At 41.1% G+C, this 23,314-nt stretch overlaps 1 protein-coding gene across 1 annotated transcript in view; it reads right to left on the reverse strand.

The window, feature by feature from the left end:
* The window catches only part of SNTB1 (syntrophin beta 1), a 239,670-nt gene that overhangs the window by 84,074 nt on the left and 132,282 nt on the right, over positions 1-23,314 (reverse strand). Inside the window, exon 4 of the mRNA XM_084803024.1 lies at positions 2,424-2,631. Within this exon, the coding sequence (XP_084659150.1) occupies positions 2,424-2,631 (208 nt within the window). The remainder of the gene's footprint in view (positions 1-2,423; positions 2,632-23,314) is intronic.

Here is a 23,314-nt window from a genome sequence, read left to right on the forward strand (position 1 = left end):
TCATGATGACACCCTCCCCAAAGAAAACTCCATACCCTTCTGGTGGCACACAACTGTCATCGCAGCAGTGGGGAGGTGGAGACAGGATGATCACAAGTTCTAGGCTTTCATGAGCTATACAGAAAGACTTTCATACCCCACCGCACCCCCAATAACACTTCCCTTCTTTATTTCTCAATGGACATGACTTGGTACATCCTGATCTCAGACAGCTGACTTGGTTCATCCATATCTCAGACAACTGGGAGCCCTAAGTATGCTCCAAGACAATCCAATTAGATATAATATTAGGGCTTTTGTTGGAAGGAGTGGGCCACAGAGGCTTTCATTTAGAGACATCCAAGAGTAAGGCGACAAGCCTGGAATGTTCAGGTCAAACAGAGGTGACTTCTTTGAGAAGTAATGATCAGTGTAGACAGAAACACAAAGCGATGGAAAGGTGTGACTAATATCATTAAGTGAACCCCTGGCACACTTGAAGCTTATCCTGGGACACAGGCTACACAACCCCATTGTGCTGAAAGAGAGTGGAGCAACTGTCACTTGAAACTGCAGGATTCCTGCATGACAGCTCCACCCCCCCCCCAAGAGAAACATACCTGAGAAAGCGGACTGTGGCAAGTGTTAGCCACTATGACTTTACAAATGTCCACTGCCTAGGTTTCCTGTGCTCTTTTCATTAAGAACACTGACTTGAAGCATGTACATTTATATCAAGACCGCAGAAATACCTATCAGAGATAGTCCATCACTGCAGATTCCCCTCTGACTACTCTGTCATAGACACACAGCTGTCCCCCACCCCCCCCCAACTTCCGGTTGCCTTCAGCGCTTCCCGAGGTTCACAGGCCTTGTGGTATTGACACCTTTAACATTTCCACTGTCCTCTAGCTCTCTGACATTGGCCAACACCAATCCAAACAATCCACTCTGCGCTGAACCTTGTGGCCCAGACCCATGCGTGGACAGGTGCGCACAAAGAACAGTGGTGGAAAACAGCCTACTGCTCCATTCAGGCATTATTTCCAAGTGCTATTTGACTAGGCCTGCTCAGATGACAGGATTTATTGGCAGGAAAGCTATTGTTGCGACATCTCGAGTCCCATTTACCATCTATTAGAAGGGGAGTCAGGGGGAGGTCAAACTGTTTCAAAGCCCAGTGTTCAGAAGTACCAGAATACTGCAGATTCAAGGGAGAGCAATCAGATGTAAGAAAAATGGTCAAGGCTCAAGCCCTCAAGCCTTACTGTCACCAGTGTAGCAAATGCTTCGGGAGAGGAAATCTGAGTGACAGTCTTAATGTTATATACAAAAACTCTTCCATGGCAGCTGCCCTCCATGGGGGCATAGCCATGTCTTTATCACCATCACCACCACTACCATCATCATCATCTTCATGTAAAAAGACTATTTTTATAGCCATCATTTATATGAAGACCAAACAGTGACATCATCCACAATAGCCCGTCATTGCTTCAGAGATCTTCCTCAATACAGTATTTAATTGCCTGATTTGTTAAAATGTCTAAGTTATGACTTTATGAATTATATGTACAGCATAAATTAAAGCTCCTGCAGTTGCAGTCTTTCATTAGATTTTCATCTTGTCCCTATTGTCAAACATATGTATAAAGTCTTGTGCACACATGTAAAAGTAAGAATGGGGACTACCTAAGAAAAAGAGGACGAGTGAAATGGGGAGAGAAACAAGAAGTGTGACTGTGATATGTAAACTATATAACTGCCATTATAAAACCCATAATTTTGCGTGAGAAATATATTCTAATAGATAATTTCAAACTGTTTCCTGTTCCAATATTGCCATGCATTCATTTTACATATGCGACTCCTGCTTAAACCTGTATCTCATACAAAATAGGAGCTCATTAAAAAGGACATTCAAAACTTGCTTGTTTTAAAGTACAAATAAAGTAAGATAAGGTGGGAATGAATCAGCACATAGTAGTTGCTCAATAAATTTCATTATTAATATCATTGTTGTCATTTATAAACATATGATTCCTAAAGGATTTATTTAATTAATGAGCAGGTTCATCAAAACCCATGTAAAGGCATTCTGAGCAATCATTTCAACTCCCTTCCCCATTGATGCTGTATTAGCGCATCTGTTACTTTCCCTGCATATCACAGGGATACCACAGAATCAAACTATGCATTAACCTGTTCATTCATCCATTGAACAGATAGGGACCATGCATACATAATTTGCCACATATTTGAAAATATGCTAGAGAATGAACACTGATTAAGACAAATTCTCCACATAGTGCAATGGCATGAGGTCTTCTGGGATGGACAAGAAACACAATTGACCTTAAGGCAAGAACCAGCCTGTAGAATGAGGTAATTTCAGTGGGAGGGGGGAACCCAGGGGCAATCGACAGGGGAGACATTCCTCTCACCTTTTCTGCAAGCCAGCCAAGATGCCTGATCTCACGACTGCCAGCAATGCCTGTCTTCCCCAGCTGCTCTCTGAAGTCAGCAATCACTCGGGCCAGCAAGTCGCTGACATTGGAATGGATGGCACTGAACCAGGCTTGGGCAGTGGTGGAGTCCTTACTCCTCAGGATCACTGTGTGCTTAGCGTCTGGCGAGTGAATTTCAAGCTGCCTAGGGAAGCAGACAGAGGAGTTAAGGGGTGACCTGGTAGATCTTGTTTCATCAAAGCCTGCCTTTCTAAGGTGAATGCAATGCTTTTTTTCTGGTCGTGTACCTTTATGGTTCCAAAATTCCTTCATTCACGCATTCATTTGTTCAAATAATCACTAGTTGTCCAGGCTCTTGTCTGTGCCTTTGGAGCACAGTATAACAGCATCATCACACCCAGCAAATCCCTCAAATTAAGGACACTTCATTTTCCTCTGATGCAGCTGATTCTGAGGTGAATGCACAGAGGATTTAGTATTGTCCCCACCCCATTGTTGCTGTGGCGGGAAGTAGCTGAAGGTAACAAGCCACGTTCTTAATCATATTTCCCTACTGCTAGTCAGTTAAGATACTTTAAAATAAAAATGATCAAATTTTATACTCTTTGATTTTCTTTCTTTTTGAGACAGGGTCTCGTGTAGCTGAGCACCAAATTCACTGGCCCTCCCCCAAATTATGTAACTGAGGATGATCTTAAACTGCTTCCTACTCTTACCATTCAAGTGCTAGAATTGTTGGTGTTTACTACTATTCACCAGCTGTCAACCATTTTATCATTTAGGAACCTTGTTTGTGGCACACTTAAGTATGAGTGCATCACTTATGCATATATCGTAGTTAGTACTGAACATGAAAGCTTATGCCAGAGTTCAAGTTGGACCACTTGAAGTACAGTGTAAGCGCGTTTAGAGTAAATATGTTAATAGCGGGATGCTTTAGATAGGTTCTATGGTGGTTTGAATAAAAATGGTCCTCATAGGCTCATATATTTGAATGCATAGTCACTGGGAAGTGGAGTTTTTTTGATAGGATTAGAAGGATGAGGAGGTGTGGCCTTGTGGGAGGAAGTGTGTCACTGATTTGGGGGGTGTGTGGCTGTGAAACTTTGGGGTTTCAAAAGCCAGGGAGTGGGTGGAGTATTGCTAACCATGCTGCTTGTTGGAAGAATGTGCATTTGGGGACTTTGGATTAGAGAAGTGGTTGAACACTTTAAGAAGGGCTTAAGGGGCCATACCAGTAGGAGCATGAAAAAACAGTTGTGCTGAGAACAATGTAGATTATGATGACCCTGATGAAGAGGCTTTAGAGGGAAAGAACGTTAGTAAGTGTCCTGGAGACCATTCCTGTGATATTTTTGACAAATAATGCAGCTATTTTCTGCCCTTGTCAAAAAGAAATCTGCCTAAAGGTAAATAGAAGAGTTTCAGATGAATGGTACTGGCAGAGGAGATTTCAAGATAGCCTAGTATCAACTATGCTGCTTGATTATCAGTGGTCAGTCCTATGCAGATCTATAACGAAAGGGAGCAGGGTGGATGAAAAATACAAAAGGTAAAAAGGAAAACCAGGAAGTGTAATGGAGCTAAGGTTAATGCTTAAAGGGGATAAAAAGTTTAAAGTACAGCCTAATACTAAATGGCATAAAGGGAGTTATGATCTCAGGGGAAAACCCCCACTGAGCTAAGATTCAACCTGTGAAAAGGAATTAAAGAAAAGCTTAAGCAGTGAAGGAAACCACCAAAAGTAGAAAGCTGATGCAAATGTAATTGAAGGAGCGGGCCAAGTTTCAGTCCCACCGAGCAGCAGGACTTGGAAGTTTTGGCATCATGGTATTTTCTAGCTTTAGTGTGAAGGATACAAGAAAGTGCTAAGAAAAGCTGCTGGGGCCAAGCATATGTCGGTGGTGTCCCTGTATGGAGGCCCAGAGAGGCCATTGTGTGGAGCTGTGAAGGGGAAGTCTGGATTGTGTTGGAGACTTCAAGATGTTGGAGATGCCAGGGCCGTGGGAGTCCTGCCAAGCAAAGTTGCAGAACAGGTATGGAACCAGCCCAAGAAAGAGAAGTCTGTTGCAGTCAACAAAGCTGAAAGAAATTGGAGACCTGAAGGACCCTTTGACATTAGATGTGGAGATGCAGAATTTGGAGTTTGCCCTGCTGTTTGTTTGATTTTTCTTGTTTTGGTCTAGAATTTCATCACCATGCTCCCTTTCTTCTCTTTTGGAATGGTAATATATATTTTGTGCCATAGGACATTGGACATATGTGTTCTGTTTTTAAAATATATTTTATTAATTTATTCATATTACATCTCAATTGTTATCCCATCCCTTGTATGTGTTCTGTTTTTTAGGTTGATTTTGTAGAAGGTTACAGTTAAGACCACCCATGAATCTTATAAGAGACTATGAACTTTGGATGTTTAAATAGTGTTGAGACTCTGATAAACTATGGGGACTTTTGAAATTGGACTCAGTGTATTTTTGATTTATGATATGGCTACAAGTCTATAAGGGTCAGGGACTGGAATGTGATCATTTGAATAAAAATGGCTCCCATAGGCTCCTATATTTGAATGCTTAGTCACTAGAGAGTAGAACTCCTATAGGATTAGAAGGATTAGAAGGCGTGGCCTTGTTGGAGGAAGTGTGCCACAGGTGATGGGCACAGGGTGAAGCTTTGAGGTTTCAAAAGATCTCTTCAGGGTCCCTTTGTCCTTCTTAGGGCCCGCAGATCAGGATGCAGTTCTTGGATACTGCTGCAGCACCATGCTTCTTGCCATGGTGATATGAACTAAGCCTCTGAGACTGTAAGCAAGCCCTCAATTAAATGCTTTCTTTATAAGAGTTGTCTTGATCATGATGTCTCCTCACAGCAACATAACAGTAACTGAGATGGGCACCTTTTGCGATTAATTTGTTATTGTGGGGAAATTACATGTTAATGTTGGATATGCACAAACAGTATAGAAAGGTCTGTCCCGCTCTCCACCTAGATTCCATTGATGATTATATTTTGCACGCTACACTTTGATCTAAAAACAGACAAAACATAGACAAAAATGTGTCTATGCAGTTTTATTCTGTATAGATTTATGTGAGGCCACAGTAATCCTGCTACAAAACTGTTCAATCACCACAAGGATTTCCCAGCAACCTAGCAACCTTCTCACTACCATCCTTGGCTGCCTTGTGTACTCCAGCTTTGTATTTCTCAGTAGAGTTACTTTTTATTGCAGGGAAAATACTATATTTATTTTTATTCACTGGTGTTGGTATTGGGAACCTCAAAACAGAATTAAATTACCCATGTATTAATTTCCTTTCACTGCTTAATAATTATACTACAGTCCACTAGGAATTTACTACATTCCAGGCAAAGTTTTTAAGCCTTTAATATAATAATAGTAGGATGTCCCCAATAATCCTGTGACTTGTATTGTTAACCTGTTTAACATAATTGAAAATTGAAGTTTAGAAGGACAGGGAAATAATTTATCTAAGGCTACACAATTGGTGGTTTTGGGATTCAAACACATGTGAACCTGTGGATTAAAAAAACAGGTTGCAGCATCTCCGTTTTCGATTGGATAGCATCTGAGAGGAAGGCAACTGTTGTCCTTTATAGCAATCTGAAGACTGGTATTCATCACCTGGGACAGGTCCATTAGTCCCCTCCTTAGCTCCTGCTTTGAAAGATAACTATTTTTTAGATCACATGAAAGTTAGACATCTCAAGGCAACCTGGCCCCATTAACATTTGAAACCGACCTTTGGGAGAAAATAATTTAACTCAGAAACCAGAACTGTAGAAAAGAAATGATTTGGAAAGTGGGTTTCTCCAAGGACTTTAAGCAACAATTAGCATTCTTTGTAAGAAATTTGAAAACAAGCCATGACAGCCTGAAGGTTTTATGTGATGAGACAGGGGAATCTAGCAGTGACATCTGTCCCCACCCAGGAGAAAAACAATGGTATTCGTTTTGGAGACTTTCCAAAGAGAGAGGCAGGAAGTCAAAGGTAGGCTTGGGACTCTAGAAACATGCTGAGGAACACTCTTAACCTGTCTCTCACTATTTATTGTTCTAGAAAGTTATAACATGGAAGCATTTCATTTACAAAATTTTCTTCAGAATATTTGTTTGTTTTTTGTGTTCAATGTCAGTTTGGGAAGCCATCACTCTCCAGTGCTCTCTCTCTCTCTCTCTCTCTCTCTCTCTCTCTCTCTCTCTCTCTCACACACACACACACACACCTTTGCACATGTGCACATTGATGCCTGAAGAAAAAGGAACTTTAAGTAAACTTGCATTAGTAAAAATGCTAATACTCAGAAAAATACACTGATTACATCTATACAAACAGATATTTTCTTTGTTCATTCCTTCCTCCCTTCCTTTTTTTCCTTCTTTCAGTTTTAGGACACAGAGTCTTGCTATGTCAATCTGTGAACTTGCAATCTTCCTGTCTGGACTTCCTGAATGCTGGAATTTCAGATGTGCACCACATGCCCGGCCTTTGAGTATATTCTGGGAGGTGAATGAACGCATGTAATGGCTTAACTGGATCAAGCAATAGGAAACTGCAGGCATCCTACAAGTCCTTCTTGTTGTCTGTCTCCAGTGACCATCCACCAAAATATCCACTCCTAGACTTTCTGTCATCGCAGTTGACTGCTTCCTGTATGATGGATAATTGTGAAGGTGCATCTTTTTATTTTATTTTTATATAGGCTTTTGCTTGCTAAGTACATATTAAGCATGGCTCTCAGCCCTTAAAAAGTTTTTTTTGGGGTGTGTGTGTGTGTATGTATGTGTGTGTGTGATAGAATCTCTCTGAATTGTCTAGGCTGGTTTAGAGATCACTGCATACCTTATTTAGGTCTTAAACTCATTCAGAACTTAAACTCCCCATATAGCCCAAGCCGACCTTGAATGTGTGATCTTGTCTTTGACTTCCAAGTGGCTGACAGGCCTCTGCCACCACCCACCTCCAACACTGTTTCCTGACCTACAAATCATGTTGTTATCTGAACAGTGTGTGTCTAGGTGGGGATGGTGGAGAGGAGGGAGGAGAAAGACAGAGAACAGAGACACAGAGAGGGAGCAGGAGATAGTGAGAAGGATACAGGGGGAGGGAAGGAGTTGGGGGGAAGGATGGAGAGAGAGAGAAACTAGGGAGGAGATCCTCAGGCAAAGTTTAAATAGCAGGTCCCATTACGTTCTCCAATGGCTCTCAAAATGTGGCCAAGTCCAGCAGCTTCACCTTCCTCAGAACTTACTAGAAATATACAGTATTTGGGTCCCTTCTCAGCACTTTTAGGAATCCTGGGATCAGAGTCCAGCAACCTGAGCAGCCAACTAGGGGCAATTCTAGTTGAGGCAGATGTGCTCTGCAGGCTCATAAAATTCTCAGTAGAGCTGGTGCCGGGCTTCCCAGTGGCTGAAATGGACATGCTGAATGGTGACATGTACTGCCGACTAGTCCTCAAAGAGGGGGAGCAGTGGACCCAGAGCGGGAGACGGGTCTGGAGCTTTTGTAGTCAGAGACAGTAGAAGAGGTTCTCAATGAAAGCATTCCTCAGAAACCCAGAATAGATTTCTTTTAAAACAGCATCTAGTTAAATACAGAAGCTTGGAGCTCATCCCAGACTTATCAAATAAAGTTCTTCAGTGGTCGTGGGCTGGGCATCTGCTTTAAAATGTCCATGCATTATATAGATGGACTTTGGAGCAGGCCCCTAAGGCCAGGCTGGAGGCCTTGAAGAGATGAGATGGCGTGTTCAGGTGACATGGTGAGAGACAGTTAAAATTAAGGGCCATTTGAGGGGTAGTATGAGAAATGAAGATAGTGGAAGCTTCCACATATGTATATGTATGTATATGGGATATATACGCTTCCAAACATATAGAATATATATATGTATATATATATGTCATTTCATATATATACATGATGAAGAAACTGAAGGCTTTTAGAAAATAAATCACTCATTTGTCAGTACGACTTCTAGTTATATTTCACAGTAACCTAGCTGGAATTGGCTGGAGGAAAGAAAGGAGGCACAACAGAAGAGACCTTCTAAGTGCATATGTATATGTATGTATGTTTGTATGTATGTACAGCTGTATGTATGAAGCTGATCTAAACAAAACTGCCAAACAACAAGGAGACACAGTCCCATTTGCCACCAAATGAAGCCTCTAGGACTAGAATTGGGTTACATCTAACTGAGTTATTTGCCAGCGGAGTCCATGGGAATCCCCAAACAGCCCAGGTTGCTGCTACCAAGACTATTGGTTGCTTCTCCACTGATAGCTGATAGCAAGTCCCCGCTGCTGAAGACACAACTCACTGAACATGGAGAAGTCAAGAACTAGCGCCTTCATCTCTACATTCCAGTCTTTGGTACAAGAAGGTACCAAGAAGCTACTCTGCAGGCTACCAATAAAAGGAACATAGACACCAAGCCAACCACAAGCCCTTTCTTTACAGTGCTATTCCACTTAAAAGATATGCTGGGGCAATGTTGGCATAAAGCTTATAGAAGTAACCAAGCAATATCCGGTTTGACTTAAAGCCCATTCCCAACATTGCTTGGGTGACTAAGAGCCAGATACTATTTTTATTTTATTATATTGTATTATATTATATTATATTATATCTATTATATTATAATCCTTCAGAAGCCTGTTTATTTTCTAATGATAGGCAGAAAGGGATTGGATCCAGATGGGAGGAGAGATGGGGAGAAACTGGGCAGAGTAGAGAGAGGGAAAACCATAATCAGGATAAATTATGTGATGAAATATATTTTCAATAACGGGGAAAAAATGAGGAGATACAGGATCTAAGGGGGTTTTCAGGACAGAGCCAATACAAGAGAAGATGATAGGTGAGTACAATAGTTATCTACTGCTAAGCAACAAGATCTCTCAAAACCATGTGCCTTAAGCTCTAAGCACTTATTATCTCAGTTTCTGTGGATCAGGAACTGGGAGGCAGAGTGTGCAGCTGAGCGGAGTCAGACATAACCACAGACCTGATGGGGAGGAGTCCTGGGCAGAGCAAGGCAGGGCTGAGACCAGGTACACTCAGAGCTGGCCTCAGAGTGTCTCTTTTGTTGTGTCCTCTTTCTTTCCATTAGCTAATTCAGGCCACGGTGCTGTGAAATACAGCTGGAAGCCTTACCAATGACAAATGAGTGCTTTCGTTTTTGTAAGCCTTGAATGTCTTCATCCTGTATACAACAGCACTGATGCCAATTATGATGAAAGCGATGATTCTGATGATAACTATAAATTCTCTTTCACAGGGTGATTATGGGTAACACATTGTGATCGATAAATCCCAATAATTGTTGTTTATGCTGTCAATATTTAAGATTCCTGACTTAGTAAGTGGGAAAAGAAACTTTGTTAGTAAATATAAGATGCATATTTTCTGTGTACAGTGACGTTTGTGTTAGCTTCTCTTCTCTGATTTTATCTTAAAATTTAAAATTAGATTTATTCATTTTGTATGTGTGTGTGTGTGTGTGTATGTGTGTGTGTGTGTGTGTTTGTGAGACAAGTACAAAATAAAAATTCTTTGATTCCAGCATACTATAGAAACAAGAAAGCTACTTATTTGGTCAGTGTCTCCAAAAGAATCTATCACCTGTAATGTGTTGATCAGCATGTTGCCAAAATTCAAGTCCAAGTAGAACTTTAGACTGAATTTTTTTGGGAATGGAATCCTTACAGATATAGTTCAGGCAAGAGATTCTTTTTTTTATAATATAAAATTTATAAATATTATGTAATATTTATCTCTTATAATAGAAATTATTTTATCCCATTAACCTACGCACTGTAGTTGGGTGGGTGGGTGGTATAATATCACTGTAAGAGACAGAAGAGGAGCCGTGAGTCAAAGTGGGTCAAGGGTATCACCACCAAGCCTGGCAACCTGAGTTCAATCCCTGGAACGTCTGGTTGAAGTAGGAAATGAACTTCCTGAATGTTGTTCTCTAGCTTCTACATGTACATCACGATATATGTATACTTGCTTGCACACACACACACACACACACACGCGCGCCCGTGCTCGCATGCACGCATGCATGCACACAACAAATAAAGTAAAAATAGGGGGACAAAAAAAGACGCAGAAACAAACAGCGAAGAAGGTGACGGAGAGATGCAGCAATGAGGCATGGCTTTCAGGCATTCCCATGCAGCCAGGAGTCAGGGATGCAGGAGTCATGTGGCTTCTCCATCCTGTCTTCCAGAAGGGATCCATTCTGTCAACACATGGACCGATGTCTCTAGATTCTGAAAGCTGAGGTGGATCCGTGTCTATCATCCTACTACTACCAAGTGACACTTGGTCATATCCCACAACCATCTTCCTGCCCATCATGAGCTCAGGATTGCTCTAAAGTTTAATGTCCACAGAAGCTCAAAGAAAAGCCGAAGACAGGTCAGTTAGAACCGTGCCTATCACGTCTCCATCTCAACAAACTCGGATTTAAAATCTCCGTAAAAAGAAAGCCGGGTCCCACTAGTGTCCAATCCTCTCACACAGAAGGAAAAAAGGGAATCCGTTGGAAACGACCACAAACACAGTCTTGGGAAAATGTTGGCCCACGGTAGGGCTCCGCTAAGCCTAGTAAGCAAGCCCTCTACTTCGTTCTCCCGGTACAGAAAACTGAGAGAAGTCCCTTGCTAACTGTGAGTCCTACATTTCTGGAACTGGGGATGAGGAAGGAGGAGGGAGTTGAGGAGCAATAAAGTCAGGAGGGCTGATGGGAGCTATTTTGAGCAAGCCAGTCTTTTATAACTCCTATTTCGTTCCCCAGTTGAACTGACCACTGCTTGATGAATTGTGTTTATCTGTAGTTCAGCGATAAAGTTCTCTTTTAATTCCCCGTTGAATAGAAATATTTAGGGCAATGCCACAGCTGTGTTTATTCACACACTCCGCCACAGTTATGTAAATACTGCCTATGGAACTATTTCTGATAAAGGCCTCATACCAACCCCGAGGAATTAGATGCTCACTCTAGATGCCGGCCAAGATGAGCAGTTTCGATCCAGCTTGGCAGAGCTGTGAATGGTATCACAGCTTCTCAGAGATCATTTGGCAAGCCTCGCGATGAAAGCGGCACTTTCTTCTTCTCTTGCTCTCGCAAAGCTTCCACTGAGCCAAATGCTTGCTGGCGTTCTCTACTTCTCTACCTTAGAAACATGAAGCTGCCATATGAAACTTGAGGACCCCTTAATACAAAATTAATAAGTAAAAAAGAAGTTGCAACTTAGAGACTCTACTCTGATGTGAAGCTGGAGAAAACAAAGATGAAGCTATTTGCTTTCCACAACCACCAGTCACCGGGATGCAAACCATGTGACCAATGTGGCTGCTCTAGGGTCTCAGATTCTTAATTTCTGTGATGTCTAAAAACAACTCTCTAAAAGTCAAGGGTAAAGGTTACTCTCTCTCTGGATGCCAGGGTTTTCATATATTTTTATTTCTTCCTTTATGCTTTTCTCCATTTCTCAAAAATGTCTTGCAATGTAATCAGAAAAGTTTTTTAAAAATTTTTATTTGTTTAAAAAATATGTTTAGAAAACTTTAACAAAGCCATTAGGGATATGATTTGCTAAGTAAAAAGAAAGTCATATGCTAAGAAAAAAATGTATCTTATTCCTAGATAATGCTAGAGAAAAATAGATGAAAGTAAGAAATATGTATTGTAACTAAGACATGAAAAATATTTTTAAAAATTTATTTATATTTTATGTGCTTTGGTGTTTTGCCTGAATGTATGTCTGTGTGAGGGTGTGAGGTTTCCTGCTATTAGAGTTAGAGACAGTTGTGAGCTGCCATGTGGGTGTGAGGAATTAAGGCCAGGTCCTCTGGAAGAGCAGCCCATGTGCTTAGCCTCTGAGCCATCTATTTTTAAAAAGGTAGTAACAACATTTAAAGTGAGGACTAGTATTTGTTCTATAGGGGTGCAACACACACACACACACACACACACACACACACACACACACATCACCACCACCACTAGCTTTTCTTCTTCCCTTTCACCCAGCTAGCCTAGGAACTTGATCACATTGTACCCCCACCCTGATTAAGAAGTGGCCCTTTAGATGGGCCAATCTGTCTAGGCTTATCCAGTCAGCAATAAAGTATATTGAGACTGGAGTCAAAGTCATCCCACTTTAAAACCCGTACCTTAGTCGCTACACTGCTATGGTTTAAATATGGCAGTACCACGAAGTTCACTCACAGGTGTGCTAGTTAGCTTATTATTGCTGTAAATGCATGCGTGACAAAAGCAACTTAAAGGAAGAAGAAGGATTTGTGTTACCGTTTGAGAGTACTGTCCTTCATGGTGAGGTAGTCATGGCTACAGGAATGTGAGGCATCTGGTCACATTATATTTGGACTTAGGAAGAAGAGAGAGGTGATGGATACTTAGGCTCAGCTACCTCTTTTTAATTCATCCCTGGATCCCTGACTATGGAATGGTGCCAAACTCAGGTGACTCAGATCTTCCTACCTCAATTAACCTGGTCTAGCAACTCCCTCAGAGATGCATCAGAGGCTTGTCTCCTTGTGATTCTTGACCCTCTCAAGTTGACAATCAATATTAACTATTACAATGGGTGGAAGGTTTAGACCTTAAAGAAAAGATGCTTTCTTGGAGTTTTTTTTTTTAAGTTACCAGGAGTTTCCCTTTAAAGAGAATCTTGGGAACTGGGTTTCTCAGTCTCTTTCTGTTTCATAGTCCATGTTTGCAGTTGCTCCATTACCTGCACCCACCATGAGGTGCCATCCTAGCCAGAGGCCCAAGCAAACTGAACTGTCTGATCTTGGATTTGAACCTCCAAATTGTGAGCTAGATAACCTCTTTTCTCTTAATAAGTTAATTACCTCAGGCATTCTCTTTTGAAGCTGACTAGTATATTTTTCCATTCACTGGAGGTTTGTAAAACACGCCTGCCTCATTTAAGAGCGGGGGGGACCATTTTGCACCGTGTTTGCTGCTCAGCATCTTTAGAGTACCACTCAGTAAACTTGGAAAGTTTTCCAAGTTACAAGTGGAGCTTCCTCATGACATATGGCAGAATTCAGGCTTTATCTTTCACTGCTGCCTGGGAACTGCCTACAAACTGGCAATGCTGACAGAGACAAGTATATGAGAAGGGAGTGCACAGAATCCACCTCTGGGAAGACATGGTGTGGAGCTCTCTGTCACAGGGGTTGGCCAGTGCCGTCTGTGGTGCAAGCTGAGATAGTTGCATAAACTGTAGGACGATTGTTGAGTGGTGTGGCAAGCATGTGTGGCATTTTGCCTAGCTCAGCTGTGGTCATGGGATATGGGTGTTGAGTTTCTAAGCCTGGTTCTTGGAAATCTTCAGGACACACAAAAGAACTCCAATTCCATTAAACCAGACTTTATCCTGATGCTGAAATCTACAATCCCCAGCCAAGAGTGTGGATTTAGGAAGCAGGTTGCTATGATGAAAGCTAATGAGATCACTTAAACAGTGTGTCAAGTGTGAGCAGTTAATAGGGAAAAGAAAGCCAGAGTTTGTGTTGTTTTTCATAAAAATCCTATTTGGGGAACAGGTCATGCATGATAATAGCATTCTAAGCTCTGAGAGAACCTGACAGTATCTTTCATTCTGGCCAGATGCCAGTTTTAGAATGACATATACATTTATAAAATATGTGAAGAATTTCAGCCCGTTGACCTCTCCTGGGGGAAATCGTGTCCTTATCAAAGTTTAAAGGAAGGAATCAGCTAAAGTCAGGAGTAGAGAAAACATTCCATTTTTTCACTATCCATCTCAGGAGTACTTTGCAAAAATATTCTGCACTTTCTTCTTGTTCAACCAGTTAGAAAAAAATCTTATTACACAGGTGCTGTGTAAGTGAAACACAGCACTTTTGCCTCTAGAAATTGGTAACTTACACTAGTAAGTGATTTGCTCTACAGTCCACTCCAGAGTTTAAAAATCTGGCATCTGAGAGCTCGGATTTCCATCTTTTGGATTAGATTTATATTGAGCAGCAATGCCTAAATTCATCAAGTAATGTAAGATGTCTAGTTAAATGTGAGCTTCAGATAAACAAGGGATAATTTCTTACTGTATGAACTAAGACATATCGAGTGATAGAAATGGAAAAAGGACACAGATGAAAACAGCATGAATAGAGAATAAAGGCAGATCACATGATAGATCTACTACAGAGGGCATAATGCCAAGATGCTGCCAGGTTACTGGATTAGGTTATAAATGAACGGTAATGGCATTGATGATGGAAAAACCAAAAATAGATCCAGATTTTGGGGGAGACTTTATGTGCTTGGTTAAATATTTCTTTTTGTCAGGAATCTGCACATCCTAGTGAGATTTAAATGACACCAAATGAGATTTAATTGACATCCCATCAAGAGTCCAGGTTAGATTAGCCTGTCTTCCAGGATAGTTCTTGCACACTTATATGCACCTGACCTCTAAAGCATATCAATTTGGAGCTATTGGCCTTTGAGAGCTGACCAGAGTGTAAGTTTCAGAAGTTACCAATGGTGCTGAGGTAGTTACTTTCCTTGGTGGGTTGACAGTTTTACTACATGGGACAGACTTGGTTAACTGGCACTAGCTGCTAGAAGCAGTGTGAAAAGCGTGTTGAGGCGTCAGTCTACACATGGTCTTGACCTAAGGGCCAGGAAGTGATGGCCAAAATCTCATTCTAAACTTAGCTGAGAAGTGTTCCAATCACTGATCCATGGTTGCCATGGATATGGAAGTGGCCTCCTGAATATCTCTAGAAAATATATTGGCTTAGAGCTATTCAGAAATAAGAGACTTTGGCTTCTCCTGGTTACCTCCTGCTCAAAATGGCTCTGGGCTTTTGGTTATCTGATCATCTCCTTTCAAACCTCACCCTTTTATACAGTTTATTTTTCCATTAGGTGGTAAATCCCAGAGGGCATCATACGCATCAGAATTCTCTTGTTTACCTGTGTTGACTGACGGATGAAGTGAGTATTCCAGAAGTACCAGGCTAAGGGAATACAGGACTTAGTTCTCTACACTCATCCCATCTGGATGCTGGTCCCAACCTGGTCAAGTTCTGTACCCATTTCTGTTTACGCTTTCATTTTCCCTTGTTGACGTCTAACCCTTTTATTCTTAAACAGTAACAACTCTACAACACGCAGTCCTTCATTTCTAAAGTAAGTTGTCCAGGATAAGACACAAATGTTCTGTGAGCAAACTAATTCCCACAGATAGCAGGTAGCAGTTTTTGGCATCAAAATGCTTACCCAACATTATGCCACAGACATGACTTCCTTGGGCTAAGATAACCACTGTATGATCTTGTGGACCTTTACCAGGTCAGATGCAGAAACAAACAGCCTTCTGAGTGTGGGAGGCAGGACAAAGAGACCACACAAAGATATGGGAACTAGGAAGACTGCTCCCAAACAAAGATAATGAAGAGATAACAACGTCAGTGGATGCCATCTAGCTCATTTATGGTGGATTTTTTTTTTTGGTAAAATAATGAGATTTGTCTGTCTGGCTCAATTATCAAGTTGTAACAAAAGTGTTCTTTCATTATAAACTTACCAATTATTTTCCACGGATCTAGGACTTTCCAGACCTGCCATTAGGCACACAAAGAGAGAATTCAACACAGATATCACTCCTGAAACCACTGAGATGACATTCTAACCATCTGGGACAAGAAAACGCTTTTTTTATCTTTCTTATGTAAGGATGATTTCTAACTGTTGTAAGAACATAGAATCCTTTTGTTCTCAATGAACTGTTTAAGTAATAATCAACCACGTAATGTTGGTAGCTACAACATGTAGTAAGAATGAGAAAATATTTTCCTCCTTTAAGGTTGATTTTTCTTCCCCCCTCAGGTCTTTTGTCACAGTAACTGGAAGCTGGTTAACACATTGTAGAAGGTAGTATTTTTCAGTCATCAGTTCTCATGAATCAAATCCCTCAACAAGGATTTCTAGTGACTTCTAACCCCTAAAGACTAGAGGGTTCCAAGAGGACACCAAAGCAAAGAATTTGGAAGAGAAGGAGATGAAGAAGGGATGCCGCATGACGGATTCAAGGAATCTGGAGTTTGGATGTGGAAAACACCACAGGCAAGCTATGCCAGAAGTAGGGAGATAGAGAGGAAAAAAGCAGAAAGCAAAGTCATCTCAATTTCATGCATGAACAAGTAGAAGAATAAAAGTCAGAAGGAACATTCTGGAAAGAAACAGTCCTGGGTACAAAGTCTAAATTCTCGAGGAAAGAAGTGATTTATATGCCACGCATGCTGGCAGGAATGTTCTGAAGCCCAGAGTCCAGGTTTCTCAACAACCATGGTTTTTCCACCTTTGGGGAATGAAATGAAAACCTACAATGTGCTGAACATGCATTTAAAGCTCGTGGTTTTTCCGGAGGCGAGGTCCTCAGTTTTGGACCAGTAGTCCCTTCTGTGTTTGAAACTCTCTGTAGATATTTCACTGTCAACATCTTTGTGACAATGACAGCTTCATAATTATTTCCTCTCTGGATGCCTTGGCTCAAAGACACTTTGACCTCTCTTGTAGATAGCAGTAATCGTTTTCATTACCTGGCAGATTTAAACAAGTGCAAACAAATAAATCAGCTACCCGTACAAATGGCTGCTTTTCAAATCTGTATCTGAACTATCTAGACAAATTTTAAATTGTCGTGTGATTCTGTGCTGGCTGCAAGAAAAGGCGAAAATCAGAATCATGCAAATGCTGATCTCACATTTTTAAAAGGTCACATGACATGAAATTCAATCTTCTTTATTCTCCTAGTAAATGCCAAGGTGTCAGACAAGTTGGGAAGACAGGTAGCCCTTGTGAGAGTCAGCAGAGTGGTGGAGTTCGGTTTGTTTTATTTTGTTTTGACTATGTCAGTTCTTGGTTTTTTTTTTTTTTTAATGCATGAAAGTTGTAAGATAGAAAAATAATTGCCACAGATAAAGGAAAGAAACTCAAAGCTTTCTAGTTCCTGACACGAGGGACATGCAGAGAAGAGAATAAGGCTGTGCCTTCTATGTTTGCTGCCAGGGAGACCCTAGGGTGCTCTGATGCCCACCTCTGCCTTGCAGCATTTGTTCACTCAAGGCAATCTGCAAAGGGAGTGCTCATCAGTTAGCATGGACTGCTTTCGACCCCCACTTCGATACACTCTGACCCAGGAAACAAGCTGAAGGAAGCCAGCCTTGAGAGTAAGGGGAATAAATAGCCTTCATCACAATCAAATCTCCTACTAAAACATGGTTATTGAATGCCTCTACTTTGCTTGGCAGCCTGCCGGAGGCTAAGGGACTTACAGACACAACGGGGTTTGGCTTCAAGGGAATTTCTGTCCACATAGCATGGAGAAGGTTGAGCAGATAGGAGGCAAAGAACAAAACCGACCATACGTGATGTGGTGTTTACTGTGTTTCAGGGAGACGCTGACTTGATCTCTGTGTTACCTGTGTGCTAAGGAACTCAGCTTCTTTGTATCTTGGTTTCTCATGTACAGGTTGAAAGGAACTATAGCCTAACAGGGAAAATAGTGCAACAATAGTGATGTCATAGCTCACTTTAGGTGGAAGAGAAGACATTGGTTAATCTGAGAGAGAGGGAGGAAGAGAGAGAGAGAGAGAGAGAGAGAGAGAGAGAGAGAGGGATACAGAGAGGGAGAGAGAGAGAGAGAGAGGGAGGGAGGGATACAGAGAGGGAGAGAGAGAGAGAGAGAGAGAGAGAGAGAGAGAGAGAGAGAGAGAGAGAGAGCAGAAGGAAATATCACAAGAAATGTGCTGTTCTGAGCAACACACATATATGAGTGAAACTACATTGAGTATGGTAGAACCTTTGAGAAGTTCTTAGAAGTAAAGGGGGAAAGATAGCAAACAGGTTGAAGGACAAATGTAAGACATCCTGAAAGCACCTATGGGCAGAATTTTATCAGCAGAGTATCATGACTGGGCTTGGACTGTGTGGGACCATGACTGGCAGAGAGAGAACACAGGTATGGAGATCACCTGGAGCATCTCTGTGACTATGAGACAATAGCAACAGAAAAATACAGGTTCCCTGGGAAAAGAGAGAGCATCCTGTTATGACCATTTTATTTCTGAATAAATGGTTGTGAATGCCAAATACTGAATCCACAAACCATCCACCTGTGGACTCAAGGCTTAACTAGTAGGTACGGGGAGGTAGGGAATAAAAAGAGAGGACTAGCTATTGCCTGAGTCACGTACAGAAGGCTTAAGCTGATGGTACCAGTATAGTCAGAGTCCACAGCAGAACTGGTGTGTCACTATAAGTGTCAAGACCAAAGGAAGGAAAGGCAAGCTGGGTTTCAGAATCATGAAGTCTTTCAGGAAGATGTGTGTACCTTGGTCAGGGCTAACACAAGGACAAGAGCAGGAAGGAAAAAGGGCTGCGTGGTGGGGACTCTGTGGCCAGGGACAGAAATGCATGGAAGCAGAGTGTGTTCAGGAAGAGAAGAAAAATCATTCCATTCAGCCATAAAATAATTTCTATAACTTCAGTAATCTTGAACAGCTTTGTTGAGGCGAAACTGAAATAAAGTCAGTTGTACACATTTGAAATGTGTACCATCAGGTGCGTTTATGCACTTCGTGGTGACTTCACTTCCATTTTTCTTGTTGTAAATTAGTTGACATTTTGTGTAATGTCAATAAATGGAACCACAAAGTATAAGCTCATTTGCATAGACTTATTATTGTTCTGGGGTTCTTTTATGTTGAGGCCTGTGCTGATACTTTTTTTTTTTTTTCGTTTTTGGTTGCCAAGCACTGTATGAAAGCACGGTGTCTTTCTACTTACCTTTGGCAGAACCTGTGAGAGTTTTTGGGTTTGGGAGTATCAAAACTAATGCTGCTAGGGACATTTTATTTTAAAAATAATTTAAAAGCTTTTAAAGACGTATTTATTTTCTCCAATATGTTTTTTTGCATACATTTATATATGTGCACCATGTGAGTGCCTGTTGTTCACGGTATTTGAAAAAAGCATCAGATTCTTTGGAACGGGAGGTATGGATGGTTGTGAACTGTTATGTAGGTGCCAGCAATCAAACTTTGAACTTTGGTAAGAGCAGCACACTGGACCATCTCTCTAGCCTTTTAAGTTTTTGTTTGGGCACAGGCATTTGTTTCCCTTGGGTGCACAGCTAGAACTGGGCTGCTAGTCCACTCAGTAGATTTGCTTAACGTTGGAAGGAACTGCCAACAATGTCAGAGTAGTTGTACAGTCTTCCATTCTCAAACAGAAGCACGAGTTTTGAGTTCCTCCTTGTGCTTGCCAACAGTCTTGTTAATTTTAAACTAATATGCGTGCGGTGGCACACTGTCGTTGCTCTAATTTTGTGTTTTCAGTGACTAACAATGCAAAGTATCTCTGTGTACTTGCGGTGCACCTACCGCATATGATGAAGTGTCTATATGAATATTTCCTCTTTTTAAAACAAATAACTTGTATGTGTGTCTGCTTGGGTGTATGTATGTGTACCCATGTGCATGCAGTCTGCTTGGGTGTGTGTATGTATGTGTACTGTGTGCACGCAGTACTTGCATAGGCCAGAAGAGGTTGCCAGATGCCGCAGAACTGGAGTTATATGAAGATGTTAAATTCCATATAGGTTCTGGGAACCAAATCTGGGTCCTTCACAAGATTGAAAGTGCTCTTAATGGGGCTGGACAGATGGCTCAATGGTTATGAGCACTGGGTGTTTCTCCAAAGGTCCTGAGTTCAATTCCCAGAAACCACATGGTGACTCATAACCATCTATAATGAAATCTGGTGCCCTCTTCTGGCTGTAGGCAGAATACTATATAAAGAAATAAATGTTAAAAAAAAAAGTGCACTTAACTGCTGAGGTATCTTTTCAGCCTCGATTTTCTTTTTTAAAAGTTGCATTGGTTTTTCAATATTGAGTTTAGAAATTTATATATATATGACAGACATGCATATATGTATGTGCATAATATAAATTATATGCATATATGCACATGTACATACTCCAGATACAACTCATTTACTTACAATAAATAATGTTTGCAAATATTTTCTCCAAAATCTAGTATAACACTGTTAAGGATAATAAGGATTTTGAAAATATGATAATAAAATCTGATTTTTCTGTCTTTTTCTTTAGGAATATGTTTTTGGTACTTCACCGAGAACCTTTGCTAAACTCAAATTCATTACATGTTTCTCTGGTTTTTTTGTTAGAGAGCTTCTGGTTTCAGTTTTTATAGTTAGGTTGGTGAAACATTTGAACTAATTTTTGTATGTGGTGCAAGATGCATAGTTAAGCTAATTTTTGTGTGTAGAGATTCGGTTTTCACAGCAGTGTCTATTTAAAAGATCGCTCTGTCTCCACTGAATTGTCTTTTCATATGTTAGAAGCCAGTTGTCCACTTATGCCTGTTTCTATTTTTAGACTAACAGATAGGATTCATCAACTAAATTGTCTGTTTTGAGGTCAGTATTCTACTACTTTGTCTACTCTAATTTTATAGTAAGTTTGGAATGATGTGGTGCCAGTCCTTTGATCCACAGTGGGGAGGGTAGACATCTTATTGGAGAGTCAGGCCATCTCTCCTGTGTAACACCATTTCTCCTTGACCCCACTGTCTTCTTGTCTGAGGTCTAGTTTGGCTTCTTTTGTAGTGGGGATCTGCTGGTGATACTTTCTTAAAGCATCTGTTAGTTGGAATGACTTCGTCTTATCTTAGACTGTGGAGAGTTTGTTTGGGTACAGAGTCCTAATTGGATGGCTTTTCCCTGCATGTTTGAAGGATGATGCTCAAATGCCTTTTCATCCATTGCTCCAAGTAGTATACGAGCAGGCTTGTCTGTTCCTCTCTTCCTTTCCCTGCAGTGCTTTTCAAAGTTCTCTTTTTCTTTCTGTTGTGGAACAGGTTGACTACAAGGTGCCCTGGCACAATTTGCTTCATGTTTCTTCTTTTAGAGGTTTATACAATTTGGAGAGCTTTCAGCTACTATTTCAACTTTATTTGTGGGAGGGGGGCTTATTTTCCCTTTATAAGGACTCTCAAGTGTACTATAAAGATTTAAATTTGAGCACATCCGGTGTGTTCTCTGTTTCTCTGTCTGTCTGTCTGTCTGTCTGTCTGTCTCTCTTTTATTTGTGTATTTATTTATTCAAAGACAGTCTCACTATATAGCTCAGGTTGGCCTTGAATTTGGGATCCTCCTGCCTAAGTCTGCCAAGATGCTCTGCCTGACCAGCTTGGACCACTACACATGTCTTTGCTGTTACTTTATTTGAATTCATCTTGCCATGGTTCACCGTGGGTGGTTTCTGTCAATAGTTCTCTGCTACCAGTCTAATCTTGACCAATGTTTTTATTTTATACATCATAATTTTGGTCTCCAGGAGCTTGATTGGGATCTCATTAAAAAATAAGTTGGTGTTTTTAATCTAACTGTTTGAACAAGGGGATACTGTTGCATTAATTGTTTTAATGTCTTTTTGCATAATTCTATCATCCATTGCAGTCTTGGGTCGCTGTTGATTGTTTTTCCTTTACACTGTGACTCTTCTGACTCTTTGACTGGTTGGTTATTTTTTAGTAGATACCAGCTTTTGTAAATTTTAAGTTATCGAGCGTTAGATAGTTAATTATTTCTAAAAATATTCTACCGCATGCTTTCCCAGGACACAACTATTTGGGGATCATTTGATCTTCTCAGGTGTGCTTTGCAGACTGCCAGGCAGGGCCAGCACTGAACTCTCCCTGGGGTAGTACATTCTCCACCGAGGGGAGCCTTCTGTGTACTCTATCTACCATCTCAATAGTCATAATGTTTGTGAGAAATGCAGTGTTCCAGGCCTGGAGTGCTCCACTGACACCTCTTGGTGAGTGTGTGAGGTGTTTTCTTTAACCTTATATAGATTTCCCACACACAAGCTACACACACCTTCAAACTTCCAAAATCTTTGTATAAATCTGTTTTCTTTCCAGTATCTACCTTATGAATGTGAGCTGTTTAGTCTCCTTACACTCGTAGCTCTGTCTTGCCATCCCATGGGATCTGTCTGGCTCTATTGAGCTTCTCTCTCCAGGAGCCATATGCCTGTCAACTCACTCAAGGCAATGTGCTAGGGTAATCGGGAGAGTCCCATGACCTCAGATGTAGTCTCCTGATGGACAAGGTTTGGCGTTGCTCATTGCATAGTCTCAGCTCTCACTTTTTAAGAGAAGACTTTAAGATACAAGAAGCATGGAAGCCTTCATTACTGTGAAGGCATGATGATGTCTGTTACCTAATTAGATTCCATCTACTTCAGGGCAGTCCAGAGCTATTTACTGATGAGCTCCTGTGTACCTGGCACAGTGGATCTAAGGATGGATCTGTCCCAAAGAGCTATGCATTCCTAGCACCCATTTACAAATGAGAGATAATTAAAAGGTACCAATTATAGGTCTTGCATGCTATTCATGCTTTTAATATTATCGCACTTCTGGTGCCTGCCAATGTGACCACTAATTTTGCATCAAGGATAGCTGGAGGAAATAAACTCAAACCATTTCATCTTTTTAATTGTAGATAGTCTTTGTAAAAGACTTGGGGGGCAGAAACAGCAACTCAGAAGACCAGTACTTTTTGCTTGATGAGCTGTTGATCTCATAACAATAATACCAACTTCAGATAGGAGCAAACCAAGCTTCAGATGGTCCCACCCCAGGATCTGAGGGGATGCAGCAGGTTGGGGTGAGAAGAAGAAGCTGATGAGGCCAGAGGGATGGAGTATTCCATCACGGTTC

The sequence above is a fragment of the Acomys minous genome (assembly GCF_964271855.1).
Source record: "Acomys minous genome assembly, chromosome: 12".
Taxonomy (NCBI): domain Eukaryota; kingdom Metazoa; phylum Chordata; class Mammalia; order Rodentia; family Muridae; genus Acomys; species Acomys minous.